The sequence below is a fragment of the Salvelinus fontinalis genome, chromosome 40, assembly GCF_029448725.1.
Source record: "Salvelinus fontinalis isolate EN_2023a chromosome 40, ASM2944872v1, whole genome shotgun sequence".
Lineage (NCBI taxonomy): Eukaryota > Metazoa > Chordata > Actinopteri > Salmoniformes > Salmonidae > Salvelinus > Salvelinus fontinalis.
In genome coordinates this window covers 12938613-12961597 of record NC_074704.1, presented here as the reverse complement: position 1 = coordinate 12961597, position 22985 = coordinate 12938613, and the positions used below count along the sequence as shown (strand labels likewise).

Genomic DNA, 22985 nt, shown 5'->3' with positions numbered 1-22985 from the left:
TTTTGGAGAAATGTCCTCTGGTCTGATGAAACAGAAATAGAACTGTTTGGCCATAATTACCATCGTTATGTTTGGAGGAGAAAGGGGGATGCTTGCAAGGTGAAGAACACCATCCCAATTGTGAAGCACGGGGGTGGCAGCATCATGTCGTGGAGGTGCTTTGCTGCAGGAGGGACTGGTGCACTTCACAAAATAGATGGCATCATGAGGGAGAAAAAATAAATAAAAAATAATGTGGATATATTGAAGCAACATCTCAAGACATCAGTCAGGAAGTTAAAGCTTGGTCGCAAATGGGTATCTCAAATGGACAATGAGCCCAAGCATACTTCCAAAGTGGTGGCAAAATGGCTTAAGCACAACAAAGTCAAGGTATTGGATTGGCCATCACAGAGTCCTGACCTCAATCCTATAGAAAAATTGTGGGCAGAACTGAAAAAGCGTGCGCGAGCAAGGAGACCTACAACCCTACTCAGTTCCACCAGCTCTGTCAGGAGGAATGGGCCAAAATTCACCCAACTTATTGTGGGTAGCTTGTGGAAGGCTACCCGGAACATTTGACCCAAATTAAACCATTTAAATGCAATGCTACCAAATACTAATTGAGTGTATGCAAACTTCTGACCCACTGGGAATGTGATGAAAGAAATAAAAGCAGAAATAAATAATTCTCTCTACTATTATTCTGACATTTCACATTCTTACAATAATGTGGTGATCCTAACTGACCTAAGACAGGGAATTTTTACGAAGATTAAATGTCAGGAATTGTGAAAACGGAGTTTAAATGTATTTGGCTAAGGTGTATGTAAACTTCCGACTTCAACTGTATGTAATGTCTAGCTAGTTTTAGAAACAGTATATTATATTAGGGGTTTTAACCGGTTCAGGGAACAGAACCAAAAACCAGAAAATAACAGAAACAGAGCCATGTATTTTGCCTGTTAATGTGTATTACCTGCTTTCTAATGTGTATTATTGTGTTCATAATGTATATTACCGTGTTAAATTTTTTTATTACTGTGTTTGAGTATTACTGTGTTTATAGTGTGTATTACTGTGATAGTAATGTGTTTTACCGTAATTTCACCACTAGAGGGCAAATCATTACAGAAATGTATATATGCCAAAGAATCTATTTGTAATCCAAATTGGAAAATTTGGCGCATAATATCAGTTAAATAGAGAAATAAACTCTCACATAATTTTTTCAGATGCTCGGTTAACATTTATTTTTTACAAAGTCTTTCCACGAGTAATTAATGTGCGCATAATCTGTGACATAATTAAATGCAAAAATCTGTTATATCGTTTCCCCACAATATCCAAAGTGTTCCCCTTTCAATTGCTGCCACAGTTATGCATGTGCTTCTCATATTTTTTTTTTTTTTTAGAAGCATTTAAATGTGGGCCAGTCCATGTAAACCAATTTCTGCAGGTGTAAAGGGTTAAAACTATAATTGTGATGTTTTGGATGGTCAGTTCTTACCTCCATAGCTCAGTCTATGAATTTGAGAGTGGTTACATTTCTCCAGCCTCATCCCTCATATGTTTACCAAAAAAAGTGACTGCTTTGTTGTTGTTGGAATCCCAGATTGCTTGTCTAATGAAAGTACCATATTATTATGATATGAAAACTCTGTTTGCTGAGTAATAAGTCCACAGTCACAAAGGAAGTGTATGAAGATCTACATGTTTTTAATCAACGCTCAACATTTCACCATGAAAATCATATTTTATGAAACACATGAAAATGGTAAAACTTTGATCTTCAATACTTTGGTCTTGTTTATTCAGCAACTTCTTTTCCCTGTAAGAAGAAAGAAATAATATAATGTATCAGTAATAATAATGAACATGATAAATATATGGATAGAATATAATGGATCAGTAATAACAATGAACATGATAAATATATGGATAGAATATAATGTATCAGTAATAATAATGAACATGATAAATATATGGATAGAATATAATGTATCAGTAATAACAATGAACATGATAAATATATGGATCATCTTGAATATTTCAACTTTTAAGTACCAGCTTAGATTGAAATAATCATGTTTTTTTGCCCTACTTGACATGTGCTTCTTAGAGATCTTCAATACAGTTGAGTGTAAAAGGTCTGTGTTGACCTCTGAGAAGACTGAATCATAGGTGGTGTTGATGTGGTCATATCTGAACATGAGTCAGGTACAGGTTTAGAAGCAGTTCTGTACCTTTCCAGAGTCACGGGTCTTGGCTCTGAGCTTGTTGACCTGAGTCTCAGCGATGTCAGCACGCTCCTCAGCCTCCTCCAGCTCATGTTGAACCTTTCTGAACTTAGACATATGGCTATTGGCTGCTTCCTCCTGGGTGAGGAAAAGAGAGGGAGAGCAGAACATCAGCATTCATTATATAACTTTTTCTGAAGATAAATATGTTTTAGAATGTATGCTTTCAGAGTATTTGACTAAATATGTGACTCACCGCTTCCTCAGCCTGCCTCTTGTAGGCCTTCACTTTCATCTGCAGCTTATCTACCAGGTCCTGAAGTCTGCCAACGTTCTTCTTATCCTCCTCAGTCTGTGGGAGAAGAGCAAAGAATCAATGTCCCATAGCTTTAAACTCAAACCTACATGTGTTACTGTCAAGTGTGTGAAGGATGCACTTTCTCTTACCTGGTAAGTGAGCTCCTTGACTCTGCGCTCATACTTGCGGACTCCCTTGACCGCGTCTACACCTCTTCTCTGCTCGGCCTCCACCTCAGTCTCGAGCTCACGCACCTTTGTGAAAAAAATAAACATAGGCATTTGTTTGAGCTGGTGAAATCAGATGTAACGAATCTTTGTAACACAGGTAATCTTCTCCCTAGTCAAGGAGGCACAATTGTTGTCTGTTCTTTTTCACAATTTTTATTGAAGTCGTCTGTTATTATAACAACTTTTCATTTTCTAGGTCAGTTGTTCCCAAAGTGGAATTTACATTTCAAATGTTACGAATATTGATAGCAAAAGTAGATTAAACTAACAGGGATCTGTGGAAAATGTGTGCAATACAATACAATGTAATAATATTAATCCACAATTGATGTTCTTAACCCTTAGATGCACAATATGAGCCTGGGAGGCTCACGTGATATTGGTATCCACAGTACTCCATCACTGATCATTTTCTCCCAAGTCAATTAATCTTGTATTTGTAATATATTGTATATTACTGTTTATACATTGTGGCATGTATTTAGCAGTGTATAGTTCAGTACCCATATGGCCTCTAGAGGCCGACACTCGCCTGTTTTAATGATGTGAGGTTGCTTCCACCACAGACAGACAATGTTTCTACCATGGGGAGCTCGTGCTATGGCATTTAAGAGACGTTTGCCAAGTGAGTCAACAGCGAGACAGAAGCACCGACATCAAATTTATGTCATAAATTCATTTGGCACGTAAGTGGGAAAGCACCATATTAAAGACAGTAATGTTTCCGAAGTATGTACAAATGTTTGTTAATATGTTATGTTGTATTTTCACGTTTTTATGAACTTCCGCTAGCCTACAAGCTAATTTAGCCTTCTAGCTGGTAGCCCCACATAGCAACGCTAGCTTCCCTAGCAACGGCCATTTTGCAGCAGAGGGAATGAGTTAAGTAGCTAGCGATCTAGAGAGAGAGAAATTTAACAATGTAACTAGATGAAGCCTAACAAATGATTACAATGAGATGAATTGGATACATGCACGGTATATTATATCGTGTGTTAATATTTATTGAGAATTGTTATTTATTATTATTATTATGAATGAAATGGCAGTTTAGAAGAAGTCTGCCAGGACTGTTGTACAAGCCTGAACGAAGCAACTAGATAAATACAATTGTATATTTTTATTTTAAGGTCTTGGCTGCAATTCTTCTCAACTCCACTAAAGTGAGTTGCAAAAAGTTGTGAAAATCACTGAAGCAAATCCCTCACTAACTTTAAGCACCAGCTGTCAAAGCAGCTCACAGTTCACTGCACCTGTACATAGTCCATCTGTAAATAGCCCATCCAACTTCCTCATCCGTAAACTGTTCTTTTTTTTATATATTATTTATTTTGCTCCTTTGCACCCCAGTATCTCTACTTGCACATTCATCTTTTGCACATCTATCACTCCAGGGTTTAATTGATAAATTGTAATTATTTCGCCACTATGGCCTATTTATTGCCTTACCTCCCTAATCTTACCTTCCTTATCTTGCCTTATTTTCACACACTGTATATAGACTTTTTCTCTATTGTGTTATTGACTGTATGTTTGTTTATTCCATGTGTACCTCTGTGTTGTTGTTTGTGTCGCACTGCTTTGCATTATCTTGGCCAGGTCGCAGTTGTAAATGAGAACTTGTTCTCAACTAGCCTACCCGGTTAAATAAAGGTGAAATATATATACATTTTTTAAGTGTAACATATTCCCCAAAATGTTGATTTTGAACATAAATGCATCCTGAATTAAGCTTTTAAAACTGCTACATTTTCTCTCCGCCACATGGCAAAATGTGTAGAATTTCAAGAAATTAGCTCTAAAATTACCAAATGTTATTTCTGTCCAAAGGAAAAATGTGTAGAATAGCTGAACATTTGTTTTAAAACTGCAAAATGTTGTTTCTGATGCCGAAAGGTGACTTTAAAATGTTCTTTCCCAGGGGCCGAGACATGATTAGTCCAGCCATGCACTGGAGAAGTCATAGAAAATCCAACGATGAAGACTTGTAGACAATCCCTAAGCTCATGCACAGAAACACCTCATCGGGTCTAACAGTTGTGCTGAACTGCACATGTTCATGCAGTCAAAAGAACTCCTTCGGTAGAAAGTTGTTTTTGATGAAAATTATAACGCGTTAGTTTGTTACTTTCACTAGGTTGTAGTAATGACAGTTTCAGCTACTTAAAGTTGCACTCCATCACCTTAAGACATTGGCTCGAATCTAGGTCTTGCCTTTAGATTTCAAGAAAATTAACAACAAAGGATGACATTTACACTTCTCCCATAGACATCTCAAACCCTGGTCTGGTCTGAATCGCAAGTATTCCCGGAAGTCTTGCAATGTTGCACCTCTGGGTTTAGAAACTCTGTGGTAAAACTACCAGGATGCTATTTTTACTGAACTCTAAAGTAGGAATTGTATTCTGATATTATGAGGGGGTCGCTCATGAATTTTCTATCACAAAAGGGGTCCCGTGTCAAAACGTTTGGGAACCCTTGATCTAGGTGGTTTAGGGTGCAGGTATCCTAGCAGTTAAATGTTGCTGTTTCAAATACCTGAGCCTTCAACGTGAAAAATGTGTTGATGTCCAAGGCACTTAACCCTAATTTGTACCTATCCGGTGTATATGACTTTATAGGATAAAAAGCATGTCCAGCAATCCGTCTTTCAATCCACTCTAATCCACCCTGCTGGTAACTCACCCTGGACTCCAGTTTCTGGAGCTGCTTCTTGCCTCCCTTCATGGCCAGATTCTCAGCCTCATCCAGGCGGTGCTGCAGGTCCTTGACTGTGACCTCCAGGTTCTTCTTCATCCTCTCCAGGTGAGAACTGGTGTCCTGCTCCTTCTTCAGCTCCTCAGCCATCATGGCCGCCTGGAATAATAGTTTGTTTAATTTATGCACCAATCATAACATCCCTCTGACATCTTTATTGTGGTTAACCGGCCCAGCTACCATTTCCCTTCAGGGACAAATCAAATTGATGTAATTCAAGTACTCACGTCAGTGATGGCCTTCTTGGCCTTCTCCTCTGCATTCCTGGCCTCTTGGACGATGTCGTCCACCTCTCCCTGCACCTGCACCAGGTCAGTCTCCAGCTTCTTCTTGGTGTTCAGAAGGCTGGTGTTCTGAAGGAGTAAACAAGAGGATTTGTTTGACTCTCAAGAGAACTTGCAAGTCACGAGACTGAAATTCTGAAAATCTAAGGCAAGCACTGTCAAATTCCAGGTGTGTGTAAACTGTATGAATGTGTTTAAACTTGGTTGAGTTTCATTAGAAATGGGATTCGACCAATACCTGGGAGTGCAGCAGTCCAACACGCTCGCTGGCATCTACCAGCTCAGTCTCAGCCACTTTGCGGCCTCTCTCTGTCTGCTCCAGAGCAACTCTCAGCTCCTCGATTTCAGCCACCATCAGACCGTTTCTGCGCTCCACCATGGCTGCCTGCTCCTTCATGTCCTCTGCAGCGCGTACTGCGTCATCAAGGTGCAATTGGGCATCCTGGGGTTCACAATGACATACGTTCATTAGGACTTGTGGATGAAGGGGTGGTAGGATGTGTGATAGAAATGTTAATTGGGAAGAATTTTGCTCAATATCCTACCGTTCTACAGTATATAGCTCAATCTATTTAATTCCTCTGTTCAATTGTTTTCTACAGATTCACAAACAAATCCCTCTCCATGTTCAGGTTTTTGAGCCTGCTGTCCCAGTCCCTTTACCTTGAACTGTCCCTGGACGTTCCTCAGCTGTTTCTGGGCCTCAGAGGCCATCCTGTTGGAGTGGCTCAGCTGGATCTCCATCTCGTTCAGGTCTCCCTCCATCTTCTTCTTCACCCTCAGGGCATCATTCCTGCTCCTGACCTCAGAGTCCAGGGTGCTCTGCATGGAGTCAACCACCCTCTGGCTGTTCCTCTTGATCTGCTCCATCTCCTCGTCCTTCTCAGCGATCTTCCTGTCCACCTCACCCTTGATCTGGTTCAGCTCCAGCTGCACACGCAGAATCTTGGATTCCTCGTGCTCCAGTGTGCCCTAGACAAACAGAAGCAGTCAGGCCAATTGTGTTCAGTACATTTGGATGTAGCAATTAAATATATATGACTACAATAAACTCCAATACAGGGATCATTGGACTGTAGCCAGCGATGGCTAGTGTAACACTGCTTTCCCCATCAAACAGCTGTAGTTTGTACCTCAGCCTCCTCCAGAGCGGTCTGGATCTCAGACTTCTCTGTCTCCACGGTCTTCTTGGCCTTCTCCAGCTCATGGATGCTCTTGCCAGTTTCTCCAATCTGCTCAGTCAGGTCAGAGATCTCCTCTGCACACACACACACACACACACACAGGAGCAGTTTAGACTTGGGGGATTTCAGTGGATATGTCAATGTAATGAAGTTGACATTGAATTATAATAATCGTTAATTAATTAACAGCACTTCATATGGTCTTGCAAATCTAATTACCCTCCACATCCTTTTGTTGTTCAAAGGAATAGTGATCACAGGTTAAAAAATAAATATATTTTGAACTGTACATGAAAACTCTGAAATGGTATAATAGTAGTTTTGATGATTACAGTTCCCTCCATTTTCAAAACACTAGTCAAACATGAGCCAAATAGAACTGCTGCCAAATGCTCACGTTGCAGGTTCTTGTTCTCTCTCTTCAGAATCTCCAGATGATCCAGAGCCTCCTCGTAGGAGTTCTTCATCTTGAAGAGTTCAGTGCTCATAGAGCGAGCCTCCTTCTGAGCTCCTTCCAGCTCAGCCTGGCCCTCCTCATACTTCTGCTTCCACTCTGCCAGAACCTAGGGAAATCCATGGGATTTTCATCAGAAGTTATTGATGAAGAGTTTTGAATTATAAATTTGAAGATGAAGAGTTTTGAATCAGAAATATGCAACAATTAATCATATAGCAGATAGAAAATATCACCCTAGGGTGAGGTTTCTTTGTTTTCACCTTGTCAAAGTTCCTCTGCTTCTTGTCGAGGTTGGCGGCCATTGCATTGGCTCTCTCAACATCAATCATGAGGTCCTCCACCTCTCCCTGCAGCCTCTGCTTGGTCTTCTCCAGGGAGGCACACTTGGAGTTGGTCGCCTCAATGGTCTCCTCAGCATCCTGAAGACGCTGGGCCAGCTTCTTCCTGTTGGACAACAGAGGGAGGTTTTAGGGGCTGAAACAAATGTTACAATACATGGTGATGTAACATTTTCTCAGAGCCCCATACCACCCTCACCATCCACACCCTATATTTTATTTTTTTCTGTTGCGTGCGACTCACTTGGCCTCTTCCAGCTCCTCTGTGCGCTGGATGGCATCAGTTTCATACTTAGTCCTCCACTGAGCCACCTCACTGTTGGCCTTGGACATGCCGCGCTGCAGCTCTGCCTTGGCCTCCTGCTCCTCCTCAAACTGCTCCCTCAGGAGGTCACAGTCATGGCGGGCAGACTGGACACCGTGGGCCAATGCGTTTTTAGCCTGTGAGAGAGAAAGACAAAGAGAGATTGGAGAGATAGTCAAACAAATTATAGTAGAACTCTCTGAGGGTGGTGTCGTCACCATGTATATGAAGATATGTCTTTAAACCAGGGTTCTCCAACTGGCTGGGCGTGATTTTATTTGGCCCCTCAAGTTTTCTCAATGTGTGAAAGTTAAATATTTCTAAAAAATATTTTTGAATTTCCCTCCCTGCCTTTTCAGCGGAATGTTGGGGGGAGGTTCCGCTAGCGGAACGTGTGTCCTAGAAAGGTTAACAAAACAATATTTTGGCGGGGGGGCATAAAAGACTAAAAACACCAACAAATCAGCTCCAAGTGATTTTATTTTTGGAAATCCAATCCAAAGTTTTCCCATGCACAACAGACAGATATATATCATCAGAGGCGTCATGCCCAGAGGGAGCACAGGGGCACGTACCCCCTCAGTCTTGTCCTGTTGTTTCTCTGTAATACTACTAGTTACCTTGCAATTGTCTGAAGTTGGCTTTAGTCAGCCCAGACACTGTAGGTTCCCAAAATCCCAACCTCATAACTAGCTACCAAGAAGCCATTCTAGGCTATCAATCAAGGTAGAGTGGCTAGCTTGTCTAACTATCTTAGCTGGCATGCCTGCTGGAAATGCTGGTAGACTTAAGAAAAGCAAGCAATAACTAAATGTACTGAATGAGTCTCAAATTCCTTTCAATCTTTTTCCCAGATTTTAACAGAGATGAAGAGAAGCATATTTAGTTTCTTTAAAAAAAGAACCACCAGTCAGGAAGACACAGACAGCTGAAGAGGTATGCTTTGATATGTTTTTTATACAATGAATTAAGTATAAATATTATGGCTATAGATTGCAGGAAAAGCTGTTTCAGGTGTTTGAAAAATGCAAAAATCTCCAACTTCAGGACGGGGCCTACCCATCCTCAGGACCGCACCCCCAGCCACCCTCACATACTTTGTGACCCATCAGATTTTTGTTTTTGGTGCGTGACGTTCCTGTATGTGATTGCATACATGCAAGGTTTGAAATTATGTTTTAGTCAAATATTATATATGTTTGTGCTTCTTCCGTTCAATTGGCAGTCTACAAATTATTTGTAATTATGTCCCGACCATCCACTCAAGAAAAAAAAATCAGTACATGGCTGAATCAAGTTGAAGATCCCTGCTCTAAACTCTGGGGTCGGTGGAGTCCATTTTGGGTACCTTACCTTGACCTCTTCCTCAATCAGCCTCTTCAGCTCCTCCACCTGTTGGGTGAAGGCCTGTTTTCCTCTGGTCAGCTGTGACACAAGGGCTTCCTTCTCCTCCAGCTGGCGGCCAAACTCACCTGCAGGGATAGGGGGATATCTTGTTAATGACGTCTCTGTTTTCTAAGATGGAAAATGTATTTTAATGTATCATAGGGCAATGTTGTTCGGTGGTGAATTGTACAATAGAAACTATGTGGACCAGTGGAGGCTCCGCAGAAGAGGAAGGGGAGGATCATCCTCCTCAGTGAAATTACATTGACTTCAATAACAAAACCAAGGAGGCTCATGGTTCTCACCCCCTTCCAGACACTTACACAGTAGTAATGACGACATACTACAACCTATCATAGTTCTTGCAGCATGAACTGATATGTCCACTCAATCAAAGGACCAGAGAATGAATCTAGTGCAGAAAGCATATGCTACAGCTAGCTAGCACTGCAGTGCAGTGCATAAAATGTGGTGAGTAGTTTACTCAAAGAGAGAGAAAGAACATAGTTTAACAGATTAATTTCTTTAAAAATGAGGGCGAAGCAAGAAAGAGAGAGAGATGTATTTTTTTCCCTTAGCTAGCAAATTCAGCTAGCTAGTTTAGCCTACTCAAAAACCTGACTCAAACAGAGAGGGATGCTATGTTAGTTAGCTGTCTGTGGCTATCTAACAATAGAACTCTTCCAAGCAGAGGTAAGCTTTTGGTTTTATTAATTTATTGCCAGTGGGATCCACTGTGTAACTGCTAAACTGCTTGCTGATTGTACTGCATTATTATAGCGGGTTTACTAAAGCGTTAGTAGTTACGTTGACTAGCTATGACGTTAGCTAATATGGGGACATCGATGTAGGCTGTGTGTAGCGGTTAGTGGTTATGCTATGAAGGTTTGGCTTGGAAAGTTTTGGAAAGCTGATGTGTTTTGCACTGAAGTCCAGAAGGTAAAAGGTGAGACGAGGAGAGCGCATAGATGCTAGAAGGAATTATACAATGAGCAAAATGATCATGCTGTTTGTATGTGGTTTCTATGAAAGTGAACTGTGTTTGCGTGTCATCAGGTTATTATTCGTTCCGTCGATTCTGTTGAAAAACGTTTCTTAAACGGAAGCAAATGGAACAAAATTAGGATAAACATACCTGAATTTGTCCAATAGACACTCTTGTTTGCAACTGTTGGACTAATGATTACAACCTAAATCAGCTGGATGCAGGCAAGAGTGTGCAAGGCGGTATTGAATCTGTCAAGGTCTCTCACCTCGATTACTCTAATTTTTCTCTTGACCTGTGCACATACGTTGTAAACTGTCTAGGCTAGGTTGCAGCAACCTCATGATGGGTATATGGAACATTTGAGTATCATGTAGTACTCTAAACCTATCGATGTTACATTGAGCTGGGTGAATCGAATATGAATTAGAGTCATCCAATATGCTGTAATAGAAATAAGGCCAAGCTCCTACAAAAAAATTATTGTCCTCCTTCATCTTAAACATCAGCGACCGGCACTAATGTGGACTATGGACATAAATCCCCAAGATATTTTATTGTGTTCTACTGAAGTAAAGCAGTAGTTTGTTGTTCATTGCTGGTGGTACCATTTTCTGTCAGGAGTCTGGCCCTCTGTCCGCTGATGTCGTTGACCTGGCGAACATTCTCATCATTCTTAGTTTTGAGCTCGCTCAGCTGGTCCTCAAGAGTACGACACATCTTCTCCAGGTTGCCCTGTTAGTGAAACATTTTCCATCATTACTTTATATATGTGACTCCTGTCAACTTCAGTTCACTTGAATGGTAATGTAGTTGACCCTCCTCAACACTGCTTGATCAAAACATTACTACTCACCTTAGCCTTGGCGACGGCCTCCATGTTGCTGGAGAGGTCATCAATCTCCATCTTGTACTCGCTCTTCTCCTTCTCCAGCTTCTGCTTGACGCGCTGCAGGTTGTCGATCTGCTCCCCGAGCTCAGCCACACTATCGGCCTGCTTCTTGCGCAGAGCGGCGGCTGTGGCCTCATGCTGCAGGGTGGACTCTTCAAGATCACGACGCAGCTTCTGGAACTCAGCCTCACGCTTCTTGTTCATCTCAATCTGAGCAGCAGTGGCGCCTCCGGCCTCCTCCAGCCTCTCGCTGATCTCCTCAAGTTCCCTGGAGAGATCGGCCCTCTGCTTCTCAACCTTAGCCCTGGCAGCACGCTCAGCCTCAATTTCCTCCTCCAGCTCCTCAATACGGGCCTAGAACAGGGGGCAGGAGCAGGGGGGATGAACACTACAATACAGTTGAAACAATTGAACCTCACAAAGTAATAATAGCATGTGTATTTTGCATTAATGTGTTAATACAAAGACAGTTAATATATTCAGTAGAGTGTCCAATTCAGGAATCAAACTACCATTTTGAAGCACCGTCTTTACAACAGTAAGAAGCACTAGCAAGAAGCCCCACCTTCCAACTTTTTCAGCCATCAGAATCTACCGGAAAAAATGTGTGCTACCAGAATAATGTTTTTCAAGTCTGTGCTTTTCTGTTCCGGAGCTTTGTACCTGGATGTGTCTGGAGCTTAGATCCCTAGATCCTCTACAGTACCTGGAGTTCCTTGATCTTCTTCTGCAGCTGAGCTCCCAGAGACTGCTCATCCTCAATCTTGCTGAGGAGCTGAGTGGTCTCAAACTCCTTCCTGAGAAACACAAATATGCCGATTGCAGAGTTAGTTTCGGTTCGATGGTGTAAAGGTAGAGGATTAAACCATTCACATTGCTTTTAAAGGGATACTTCAGCATTTTGGCAATTAAGCCCTGTATCTACTTCCCCAGAGTCAGATGAAATTGTGGATACCAGTTTTATGTCTCTGCATCCAGTATGAAGGAAGTTAGAAGTAGTTTTGCAAGCCAATGCTTACTAGCATGTTAGCAGTTACCATAGAATTCCAGTCATTGCGCTAACAGTTAGCAAATTCAAACTGCATGCAGAGGCATAAAAATGGTATTCACGAGTTCATCTGGCTCTGGGGAAGTAGATCAAGGGCTTCCAAAATCCTGAAGTATCCCTTTAAGAATCACATGAATATGCTGATTCACAATTACAAGAATTAGCCAAAAACAACAATTATAGCAGCTAATACTGTAGTCATAGGTTTGTGTTTACTTCTTGATTTTCTCATCAGCTTGCTGCTTGTCATTCTCCAGGTCCATTATGGACTCCTGGGCCAGTTTCAGATCTCCCTCCAGCTTTCTCTTGGATCTCTCAAGGTCCATACGGAGCTTCTTCTCTTGCTCCAGAGAACCCTCAAGCTAGAAGATAAAAACACATATATTGTTCAAATCTAAACAACTGAAGATAATATCATCTTACATACTATCATGGCCAAAATGTCAAACTCCACTCACGTCGTCCACTTGCTGTTCCAGCTTGGTCTTGGCCTTGGTCAGAGTGTTGACTTTGTCCTCCTCTGCCTGCAGGTCATCCAGTGTCTGCTGGTGGGCCTCTTGGAGGGCTTTCTTCTCCTTGGTCAGTTTGGCAACACTCTCATCCATAGACGCCATCTCCTCTGTCAGGTTTTTAACCTGTAAATGGCCACAACATAATTATACTTCACCATAAAGGGGAGATATAGTTTGTTCATTTAATTTAGATTAGAAATGAATCAACAATTACTGTACTATAGATTCAACACTACATGGCAGTGTTCACCATGCCAAGGTTTCGAATGGAAGTCATAAATGGGGGGGAGCAGAACATGCAATGAATGTTGGAAGTACCCCGCATCTGAAATTCCACTGTTGTGTCTTAATTGTTCCTGCACCCACAATACAACTTGAATTCCATTTCTGTTAAGCTATGTTTTGAGTTGATTAATGTTTGGTTAGACTGTCTATGGCAAGACTCAAGACCTTGTTTTCAGTGGCGTGCTTCTCCTTCTCCACTTTGGCCAGGGTGAGCTCCAGGTCATCAATGTCCTTCTTCAGCTCAGAGCACTCATCCTCCAGCTTCCTCTTCTTGGCAGTCAACTCAGCATTGATCTCCTCCTCATCCTCCAGCCTCTCGGTCGTCTCTTTGAGTTTGGCCTCCAGCTGGATCTTGCTCTTGATGAGCCCCTCGCACCTTTCCTCAGCATCGTTCAGACTCTCTCCTTCCTGGTTTCAGAACAGGAGAAGAAATCAGCAACCTAACTTTTTGTATGAAATATAGACTTAATTTTGTCAAATAGGTCGGACCAAATCATGAAATATATAAATATCATGGGCAATAACAGTGTGCGTGAGTCTGTATGTGTGTTTAAATGTTTGTGTAAATGTGCCCTTATGAAGGTCGTTGCTCACTCACAGATGTGACTTGGAGTGCCAGGTCATTCTTCTCCTGCGTCAGGGCCACCAACTTCTCCTCCATTTGCTTCTTTGTGGACAGAGCCTTGGCCAGGTCTGTCTTCATCTTCTCATAGTTCTCCTTCATGTTGGCCAGCTCCTTCTCAGTCTCAGCGCTCTGCAGCAGGGGCTTGATCTTGAAGTACAACTTCATCCATGGCCAGGTTTTCACATTCATGAATGAGCGGATGTTGTACTGGATGGCGTAAATTGAATCTCTGGTCGACAGAAAGGACAGAGTGGCATGGTGAGTGACATCCCACTGGGCACAGAATCCTTACATCCATTTCTGGACTAAATGAATGAACCCAAAAGCCTTAGTAGACCATTATAAGATGTACTTTCTCATTCTGAACAACTTACAGCAGATACAGTATGTAATCATAATGCATTAGATACAGGTGGTTGACAGAAAGCTTTGCAAGATGTCTGCTATTCCTCACCTCCTCTCCATCATCTTGCTAAACTCTCTCCTCATGAGGAATCCACGGCTGAGAGCCTGGACCATGCCGACCAGAGTGGCCAGCTTCTCATCTCTCATCTCCTCCAGGACACCCAGCAGACCGGCTTTGAAGAACACCTGAGACACAGGTTAACATGGTCAATGGAACCACCGATGGTGACAGATAGAAAGGGTTGAATCAAGAGGGGAACAACATCACTAGATTGATTTAAACAACATTAACTTTGCAACGGTTACAAACAAACCACGTGATACGTTGTTTCTAAATTGTTAGTTATTGTACAGCTATAGATTAATAATGTACACAGATACAGATAAATGCAGCCATACCACTCTAACACCATGCACATGATAATGAGTTTAGTTTCTCGTCTATACCTGTGATGCATGAATTTGAAGAAAAACACTACAATGTTTTCCACCTTTTCCATTAGTTAAATGAAGAAGAAAGAAGAAAATACTGGATATGCCAACTGGAGAGATTTTAAATTATCATTAAAGTTGTTTTTTGACAAACCTTGGTGTGTCCAAACTTGTAATCCTCGTGATTCACATCAATGGACCCAAGCAGCTTCTCAGAAGCCTTCTTGTTGTCCATGAACTGGCCCTCAGGGATGACACTGGCATTCAGTACTTTGTACCTGAATGAGGAGAAATGTGTAACACATGTCAAGTTGTAATATGTTGGTTATATTACGTAAAAGGTAAGACTTTTCTGATGCTGGGAAAACCTTGGAGCAGATATTTATGTGGTTGTGTGTGTGTGAGAGTGTGTGTGTGTACCTCTGCTTGAAGTCAGCATAGATGATTCTGCTGGGGAAGCCCTTTCTGCAGATCCTGATACCCTCCAGTACACCATTACACCTGAGCTGGTGGATAACCAGGAAGTTCTCCATCAGACCTGGTAAAACAAAACAAGTCTCTTTTAATATTCATAAACAGATTAAAGCTTGAGATTGTTAAAGTCACTGATACTGTACTGATAGGATTACATATTTAACTCAATATTTCCTGTACCTGGAGTCTTTGACTCGTTGGGGATCAGGCAGCGCACAAAGTGAGGATGAGTGCTCCTCAAGTTGGTCATCAGCTTATGTAAGTTCTCCTGTAGGAAGGTTACAAACAATTTTCTCAGATGTACTGTAGTTTATGATAATTGCACCTTTTGAAGGACTGAATCTACACATTTCAAAAGCTCACCCTGAACTGGGAGGACACAGTCTGCATGGAACCACCCTTCTTCTTGCCTCCTTTCTTGGTTGTATCTGTTAAAATGGGGAAAAGTAAAAGATAACTAGAAAAGCTCATTTCCTAGAGGGAGTGGAATAAATATAATAATTAGAAGAGTGTGTAAGAAATCTAGAGTGGTTTTGTCTTCAGCAAGCACACTAATTATACAACAGAGAATCTCTGGTTAACTTCACACGTATCTAGAGGCAAATGCTGCCAGTGAGATTGTGTAGAATAACACCTATTGTATGTATAAATTCACCCAGTAATAAACCATGAGAAATTGTGAGATATTTAAAGACTAAAGAAAATTGTAGCTAGTGCGTAATTAAATGATTTGACGTGATGCTAGTCTTACCCTCAGGTGGGGCAGCAGGATACAGGACAGCCAGAATTTTGACTCCTGACTTCCCGTACAGTTGACAAACTGAGTCGTTCAGGGGATCCTTGTTCTTCTCCAGCCAGCCAGTGATGTTGTAGTCCACAGTGCCGGCGTAGTGCACCAGGGAGAAGTGGGCCTCTGCCTTGCCTTTGGCAGGCTTGGGCTTCTCAAACGCCTGTGTTTTGCCAAGATGCTGGGCGTACAGCTTGTCCTTGAAGGTAGTGTCTGAAGACTTGGGGAACATGCACTCCTCTTCAAGGATGGAGAAGATGCCCAATGGCTTTATGAAAAGAGATGTATATCAAATTAGTGATATTTCCATTTAGGATCACATTTATTCATTTGGTGAACATGCTATTATAGGATTAGATTCATTTAGGGACACATAGTAGGTTTCCTATTGAGTTCTCAACAGTCAGATAACTTGTCAGTGGCATGTATTCATGGGTGCCAAGGGAAGCCAGGCTTCCCCCCCAAAATGACACATTATTTTATATATTTTGTCTCGCTTAGCAAAAGCCTGAATGTATCTCTCCAGGTAAAGCATCCGAGCGAGCAAAACTGCGCCCCTCTTTCTCTGTATGTGTAGCTCTTCTATCTGATGCTGTCAAAACTAATATGATATTGTATCATTGAATATATGGGAAGAAGACAACGAGCATTTGGCCTCCGTTGATAATTTTTTATACAATAACTGAATCAGAGTTGAGCTAAACTGAGTGAGCTAATCTGCGAATGGTCCTGGTGCACCAAAAAATGTGTGAAATGAAGCCAGTTTGAATTTGGCTTCACATCAATCCAAACGTCGTTGACAGAAAGAAAAACTTCAATTGTTGCATCTCATTGTTGTTGTCCTCCAGTGGATAGCTAGCTAGCTAAAATGGGCCCTTTCCTAAATTAACCATGGATGGAGATAGGGATTTGTACTCGTAGTATTACTTAATTTGCCATCCTGGCCAATGATTCTAACAGCAATTCTGATCCAACCATAAATTCATACATTGTTATTTTGGTCTGAGAGTATGGAAGTTCAATATGTAGCAAGGTGTAGAAGGCGAATGTTAACTAGCTGGCTAATCGTAGCCCAGGAAAGGAAGTTAGAATAGCGAGCAATGGTTTTAGCCAGGTAGCCAAGGACAACAAAATTGTAAAGTGTGTACTGTATGACAGAGACTGTTTCAGCAACATGAAAGACAGGAGGAGGGCATTGGCATTTCTCTACAAGTAGGGTGAGTCAACATGTTTTTTCTACTCACATAAATTAGTACCATGGACAGCCACATGATATTTAGCTGACATTGATGGGAATGAACTCATTTTTGGAATATTTTAGTTGTCACTGTATTAGACTAAGCATAGGTGATTTGATGACATTGAAAGGTTGAAGTTGAAATGGTGCTGGAATAGTGGAGGGGGGTAGCTCCTGTTTTCTTTGTGACTTGCAGTAACTCCGTGGTTCTAAATCAATAGATGTTTAGTGGTCCGAAAATGGCAGAAAGATGTACTTGACTGACCATGCTTGTAGGTCATGTAACTGTTTGTTACATTCATTATGCTTTGTGGACTCCACAAGACATGTTGCTCTCCGGTTTTGTGATGAAACAAAGGTGTGGTTGAATTTATTCTGCCGCTGTGTCTTCTTATTGTCTCGGGCTTAGGCCTATATATCACGGTGGCAAGGCATATAAACTATCAGGTTATAGAGCAAACAATGCAATTATCACAACACATTGGTTGTAATATAGTTTTTTTTTTGACTCGATTGGCTTCCCCAGTGATTTTAATACTGTATACGTTGAACCACTGTGATAATATTTCACACAACGCTCCATATGAGCTTTGCTGTTATGGTCCATTATAATGGTCCATTAAAATCCTCACAGACAGCTTACCTTCTCAATAAGCTCAATGCAGGCAGCCAAGTCCATGCCGAAGTCAATGAAGGCCCAGACGATTCCCTCCTTCTTGTACTCCTCTTGCTCCAGGACGAACATGGTGTGGTTGAAAAACTGTTGCAGTTTCTCATTGGTGAAGTTGATGCACAGCTGCTCCATGCTGTTGTACTGTTGATGGAATTTTAAAAGGGATCATTTCATCATACAAGGTTGTAATCCATCTCAATCACATCTAATTGTCTTGTTCTGGTCTCATACTCACATCAAAGATCTCAAACCCGGCAATGTCAAGCACACCGATATAGAACTGCCTTGGATTCTTGGTGTCCAACATCTCATTGATACGGATGACCATCCACAAGAACATCCTCTCATAGATGGACTTGGCCAGAGCCATGACTGAGTTATTAACCTGCAATGATAATACCTCAAATTAATACATGAGATATTGACCATGTTTAGTGATAAGGTGATAACAATTTTGGGAAAACAACATCACTATTCAAAAAAAGCAATGCAATAATTCCGGTCCACAGAGAATAGTAAAAGCTTTGTTTGGCTGCCTTACCTGAGGCACAGTCTGTCCCTTGGTCACATACTCATTGCCGACCTTCACTCTGGGGTAGCACAGAGCCTTCAACATCTCAGCTGAGTTCAGGCCCAGCAGGTAGGCAATTTTATCAGCCACTGGAGAGAGAACCAACAACAGACTCAGGGACACAAGATCACTTGTTTCTGATTTCACACTGACAAAATAGTTTGGTTAACTTCTTTGTGGGTTAGGTTTTGATTCACCCACATTTCTGGAGGTTGTAATTTGTTCTCCAAAAATGATCTCCTGCCTGACTTTCATGTGGCATTGTATGTCTTCGGTGTTCTATTTTCTATGTTGGGGAATGGGACTAATGTTCTACATATTGTATATCTATGAGTGGGACTCACCCTCTGTGCCGTCTGGCTCAGCCTGCTCCTCACGCTGCTTCTGCTTGAATTTCAAGTTTCCATGGTGCAATACAGCTCCTGTCAGCTTGTAGATGCCAACCTTCTCTTCATTAGTGAAGCCCAGGATGGTAATGGCATCCTGACATTAAAGAGGAAGTACAACAGTGATGAACTGAATGGTAGTTTGCTCAGTTACACTACAGTTCTGTGCTGCTCACTGCAGAACAAATGAGATGGATAGATTTGACTGGCTTCTCTGTTCCACATGATTACGCTTGGCCAACACATTAGTAGGTGGCAGCACAGTTCCACAGGGCACTTAGTGGTAAACTCTTCTGGAAGGCACGAAAGAGTTCCTTAAGACACACGCCTAACCCCTAACTAACAAGGCATTTAGTATCAAACAAAAACATACATAAACATTCCCAGCTGCCACCAAGTTGGAATTGCACAGAGCATTCAGTGTGTTTCGTGGCCTTACCCATTCCCTATGTAGAGTTTGGTTAACCCTTTGTTTGACTCACATCTGTGGCATCCAGCTCTTCCTTATCGTTGATGCTGGCCACAGTGATCTGTCCCTGGCTGCACATGGGGAAGTCGTACGGGTTAGTGGTGATGAGCGACATTTCTGTGGACAACGGAGAACAGCTTGTCAGCTAAATCTCTTAGAATTCTGCTGTCCTACCTTTACAGTATCTCTCCCTCCTTTACTCAATAGATGGACTCAAGGATACATGTAGTATATAATGAATAGCATCAGAAGATGAGACTGAGACTTGTGGACTAGTGCATCACAGTGCATTACTTGATAGATATTTCCCAAAGACCTTCCAAATGTCTAGATGCCTTGTTACCTTGGATGTACTCATTGTAATAGTATTATTAGTGTGGACTATGAATATTTTTTAGAAGTTCCACAGATGGGGGTGGGAATAATTTCCCCTGAACCTCTACTTTGTCGTACCAACTATGTCAGGTTTGTGGCCTGTCATCATCTGGAAGAAGATGTGGTAGCCTCTCTCATCGGGCAGCTGGAAGGACACTCTGGACTTCTCCAGCAGGTCTGAGGGTGAAAGAGAGGGAAAGAGATTATAATATTAGATTACATTTGTCTATATGATCTTCAAAAAAGACTCTGTGTGAATTTAGGAAAGCATTGAGAAACAATCAAAACCAACTCACAGGTCTCAATGTCAGCTTTAGCCAGTTTACCACCTTGGAAGTGAATCCTGATGAATTTACCCTGTAGTAGAGCATGGGGGTTAGAAATAGGTCAACAAAATAATCTAACATTTTACTTTGATAGACCCCTTTAAAATGTTACAGTTTGTTGCACATCTATTGATATAACAATAGGGAACTACTGAAATACATTTTTCTAATATAAGGTAACTTCCACAGTATGCCCTTTATACTTACAAAGCGTGACGAGTTGTCGTTCCTCACTGTCTTGGCATTACCGTAAGCCTCCAGCAGAGGGTTAGCTGCAATGATCTGATCCTCAAGAGACCCCTGATTGACACAAACACAAGTTGCTCAGAAACTGGTAAAGCACATATTTCTCGATTGATCACTTCTTCTTGAAACATGATTCAACCAAACTGAAATAAGAACAACCTACCTGCATTTTGCTGGGGTCAACTTCCTTCTTCTTCTCTCCACCAGACACTGCAATGGTGGCGAAGTATTGGATAACACGCTTGGTGTTGACAGTCTTTCCTGCACCAGATTCTCCACTGGTTTATATGACAGAGAAAGAGGGGTTTTAGTTACATGTCTGAGTGTCAGATTGGCTTTCACTAAGAAATAGCATAGAAAAATACACTGTTAACCTGTGTTCTGACATAAATCATTAACAAATACTCCTTCTCATCGACTCGTTATTAGACATAGCCTAATGCTCTAATCTATTCATAATGTTATGCATTTCATCACACCAAGTGACCCAACTTATTACAATAGAAACACTTTCTCAAGTGACATTTTAGTAAACAACTTACGTAATCAGGACTGACTGGTTCTCCTTATCTGGAACCAAAAAACACATTGCTTATCATACTCAAGCAACAATCAGGGGACATTATTTAAGTCAAAGCATCACCACGAATTTCAATTTGGAACATTTTCCATTCAAGGATAGTGAGATCAGATAGAAATGAGATATTCCCAGCAAACTGTTCTAACCTAGACTAGAAAACAGTAGAAACTTCTCTAAAGCATATTTTAACATCCATCTATCCATCCATCCATCTGTAAGCATTTATGGACATCCATCCATCCTTCCAATCATCTGTCCCTCCATCCAATCATCTGTCCTTCCATCCATCCATCCATCCATCCATCCATCCATCCTTCCAATCATCTGTCCCTCCATCCAATCATCTGTCCCTCCATCCAACCATCCATCCTTCATCCATCCATCCAATCATCCATCCAACCAACCATCCATCCAACCATCCTTTCATCCATCCATTCTTCCATCCATCCAACCAACCATCCATCCACCCATCCATCCATCCATCCATCCATCCAGCCATGAGAGCTCGTACCAATCATCATGAACTGAAAGGCATTGTCAGAGACGGAGAAGATATGGGGTGGAGCCTCCATCCTCTTCTTCCCTCTGTAGGCGTTGACAACCTCTTCGTCGTACACTGGCAGCCACTTGTAGGGGTTCACCGTGGCACAGAAGAGCCCAGAGTAGGTCTGGATGAAAGCATAATTAATTTAGGAGATGAACAAAGTCTGATTGACTTTTACCTGGATTTATGTGAGGATGTGGGTGTACTTTGGTAAACTGATGTGGGTCTACTGTATTGATATGTTTTGGTTTCTACCATTCATTTATGTGTAGTAATGTATGTGTGAATTTATTATGTTCATATATGTGTGTGTTTGTATGTGCAGGTTTCTTACATAGATCATCCATGCTGCATAACGCTCTTTGAGGTTATACAACACAGAGGCTTCATTCAGGTAGGTCATCATGGCCATGTCCTCAATCTTGTCGTACTTAGGGGGGTTCATCTCATAGATGTCTGCATCTTTGAACACTTTTCCTTCCTGAAACAGTCAGAAATCTAGATTACACACAGATCAAACTGGACATGACTGAATGATTTTTGCTCATTAAATACAAGTACAATCGTTTAAAAAATGCATATCAACATTTAATCCAACTACATATTCTTGACTAGTCAATAACAAAAAATCTATGCAATTTTTAAATAGCTGTGTTGATGTGTTTGAAGGTTTTATTCTGGCTACAAAAAAAACAAGATCCTTCATAATATATATTTTGTTAAAGATTTTATATTGAAATGTTTTTGATCATTTCGATGATTTTTAAAGAAATTGAGTAATTACACAAACTTGAATAATTTTCAGATCAGACTTACATCCTTTGTGCCGTCAGGTTTCGTGACTGTTACAGTACACTTCCCGTCGGCCCTGGCAGTGACCAGACCCTTAAGGTACAGCTCCACCTTGTCTGTCACATAGCAGGAGTTCTTTGAATCAAAGGGCATGGCTTGTGCCTCCATCCTCTCCTTCTCAGATTTACGGAGGTATATGGCAGCCTTGCCGTAGATTTGCATCTCAGCGTCCGTACTCATGGTGACGGATAACTAGGAAAGAGATGAAACAAGAAACATGATTGACTCTGTGGTGCTTCCTCCCCATTCAATAGAGTTAGGTGAGTAGTATCTCTAACAGAATATTCTCATCACTTTTTATTTGAAGAGTCAAACCGTATCTCACCTTCTTTTTCCCCTCTTACAGATGAATGTGTACTTCTTAGAGGACCCTGTGAAACATAAGGTGTTGTGAAAACGCACAAGTCTAAAGCAGTTGAGGCTGCTGAGAGGAGGACGGCTCATAATAATGACTGGAGTGGAGCAAATGGAATGGCATCAAACACCTGGAAACCATGTGTTTTATGTATTTGATACCGTTCCACCCTTTCCACTCCAGTCACTACCACAAGCCCATCCTCCCCAATTAAGGTACCACCATCCTCCTGTGGTCCAAAGCCTCATCATTTAGTCCCCGAAAGGATAGAAACCATTTATCTCAGTCATTACAGCCATGTCCAATTCAACTACAGGTGCAACTGGTAACTTTCATTTTCCTAGTGGCAACTCACTTTATTTTATTCAAATGAATACCACTGAAACCCCAGTTACATTCTAGACCACCCCCTCTATTTACAAACAAGACCATAAATGAAAGTTACTGATTTAAAGTAAAACATTTGAAG

The 22985-nt window shown here is 41.4% G+C and overlaps 1 protein-coding gene across 1 annotated transcript; it reads right to left on the bottom strand.

Annotated features, from left to right (window-relative positions):
* Positions 1–1677: 1677 nt before the first annotated feature.
* LOC129839041 (myosin heavy chain, fast skeletal muscle-like) lies at positions 1678–22532 on the bottom strand. Its single transcript, XM_055906303.1, has 40 exons — positions 22487–22532; positions 22126–22353; positions 21644–21790; positions 21277–21433; positions 20728–20755; positions 20349–20463; positions 20147–20239; positions 19910–19970; positions 19692–19790; positions 19252–19355; positions 18728–18866; positions 18354–18472; positions 18048–18197; positions 17783–17953; positions 15867–16170; positions 15479–15543; positions 15296–15383; positions 15062–15179; positions 14796–14919; positions 14259–14395; positions 13778–14033; positions 13345–13587; positions 12841–13017; positions 12599–12744; positions 12041–12131; positions 11299–11688; positions 11051–11177; positions 9425–9543; positions 8012–8208; positions 7690–7873; positions 7370–7535; positions 6922–7046; positions 6452–6760; positions 6027–6230; positions 5732–5857; positions 5433–5603; positions 2667–2771; positions 2476–2571; positions 2226–2357; positions 1678–1810 (listed from the first exon to the last, which is right to left on the bottom strand). Exons 2-40 carry the CDS (start codon positions 22339–22341, stop codon positions 1790–1792), a joined length of 5820 nt encoding a protein of 1939 aa, XP_055762278.1. The 5' UTR covers positions 22342–22353; positions 22487–22532; the 3' UTR covers positions 1678–1789.
* Positions 22533–22985: the final 453 nt, after the last annotated feature.

Bases quoted from the DNA above. Each gene is read 5' to 3' on its own strand.
- LOC129839041 (XM_055906303.1), bottom strand. From the start codon at position 22,341: ATGAGTACGGACGCTGAGATGCAAATCTACGGCAAGGCTGCCATATAC. The intron at 5,858-6,026 runs GTATTGGTCGAA...TTACTCCTTCAG, and splicing joins TTGGACTGCTGCACTCCCAG to AACACCAGCCTTCTGAACAC. The intron at 2,572-2,666 runs GTAAGAGAAAGT...CTTCTCCCACAG, and splicing joins TCAAGGAGCTCACTTACCAG to ACTGAGGAGGATAAGAAGAA.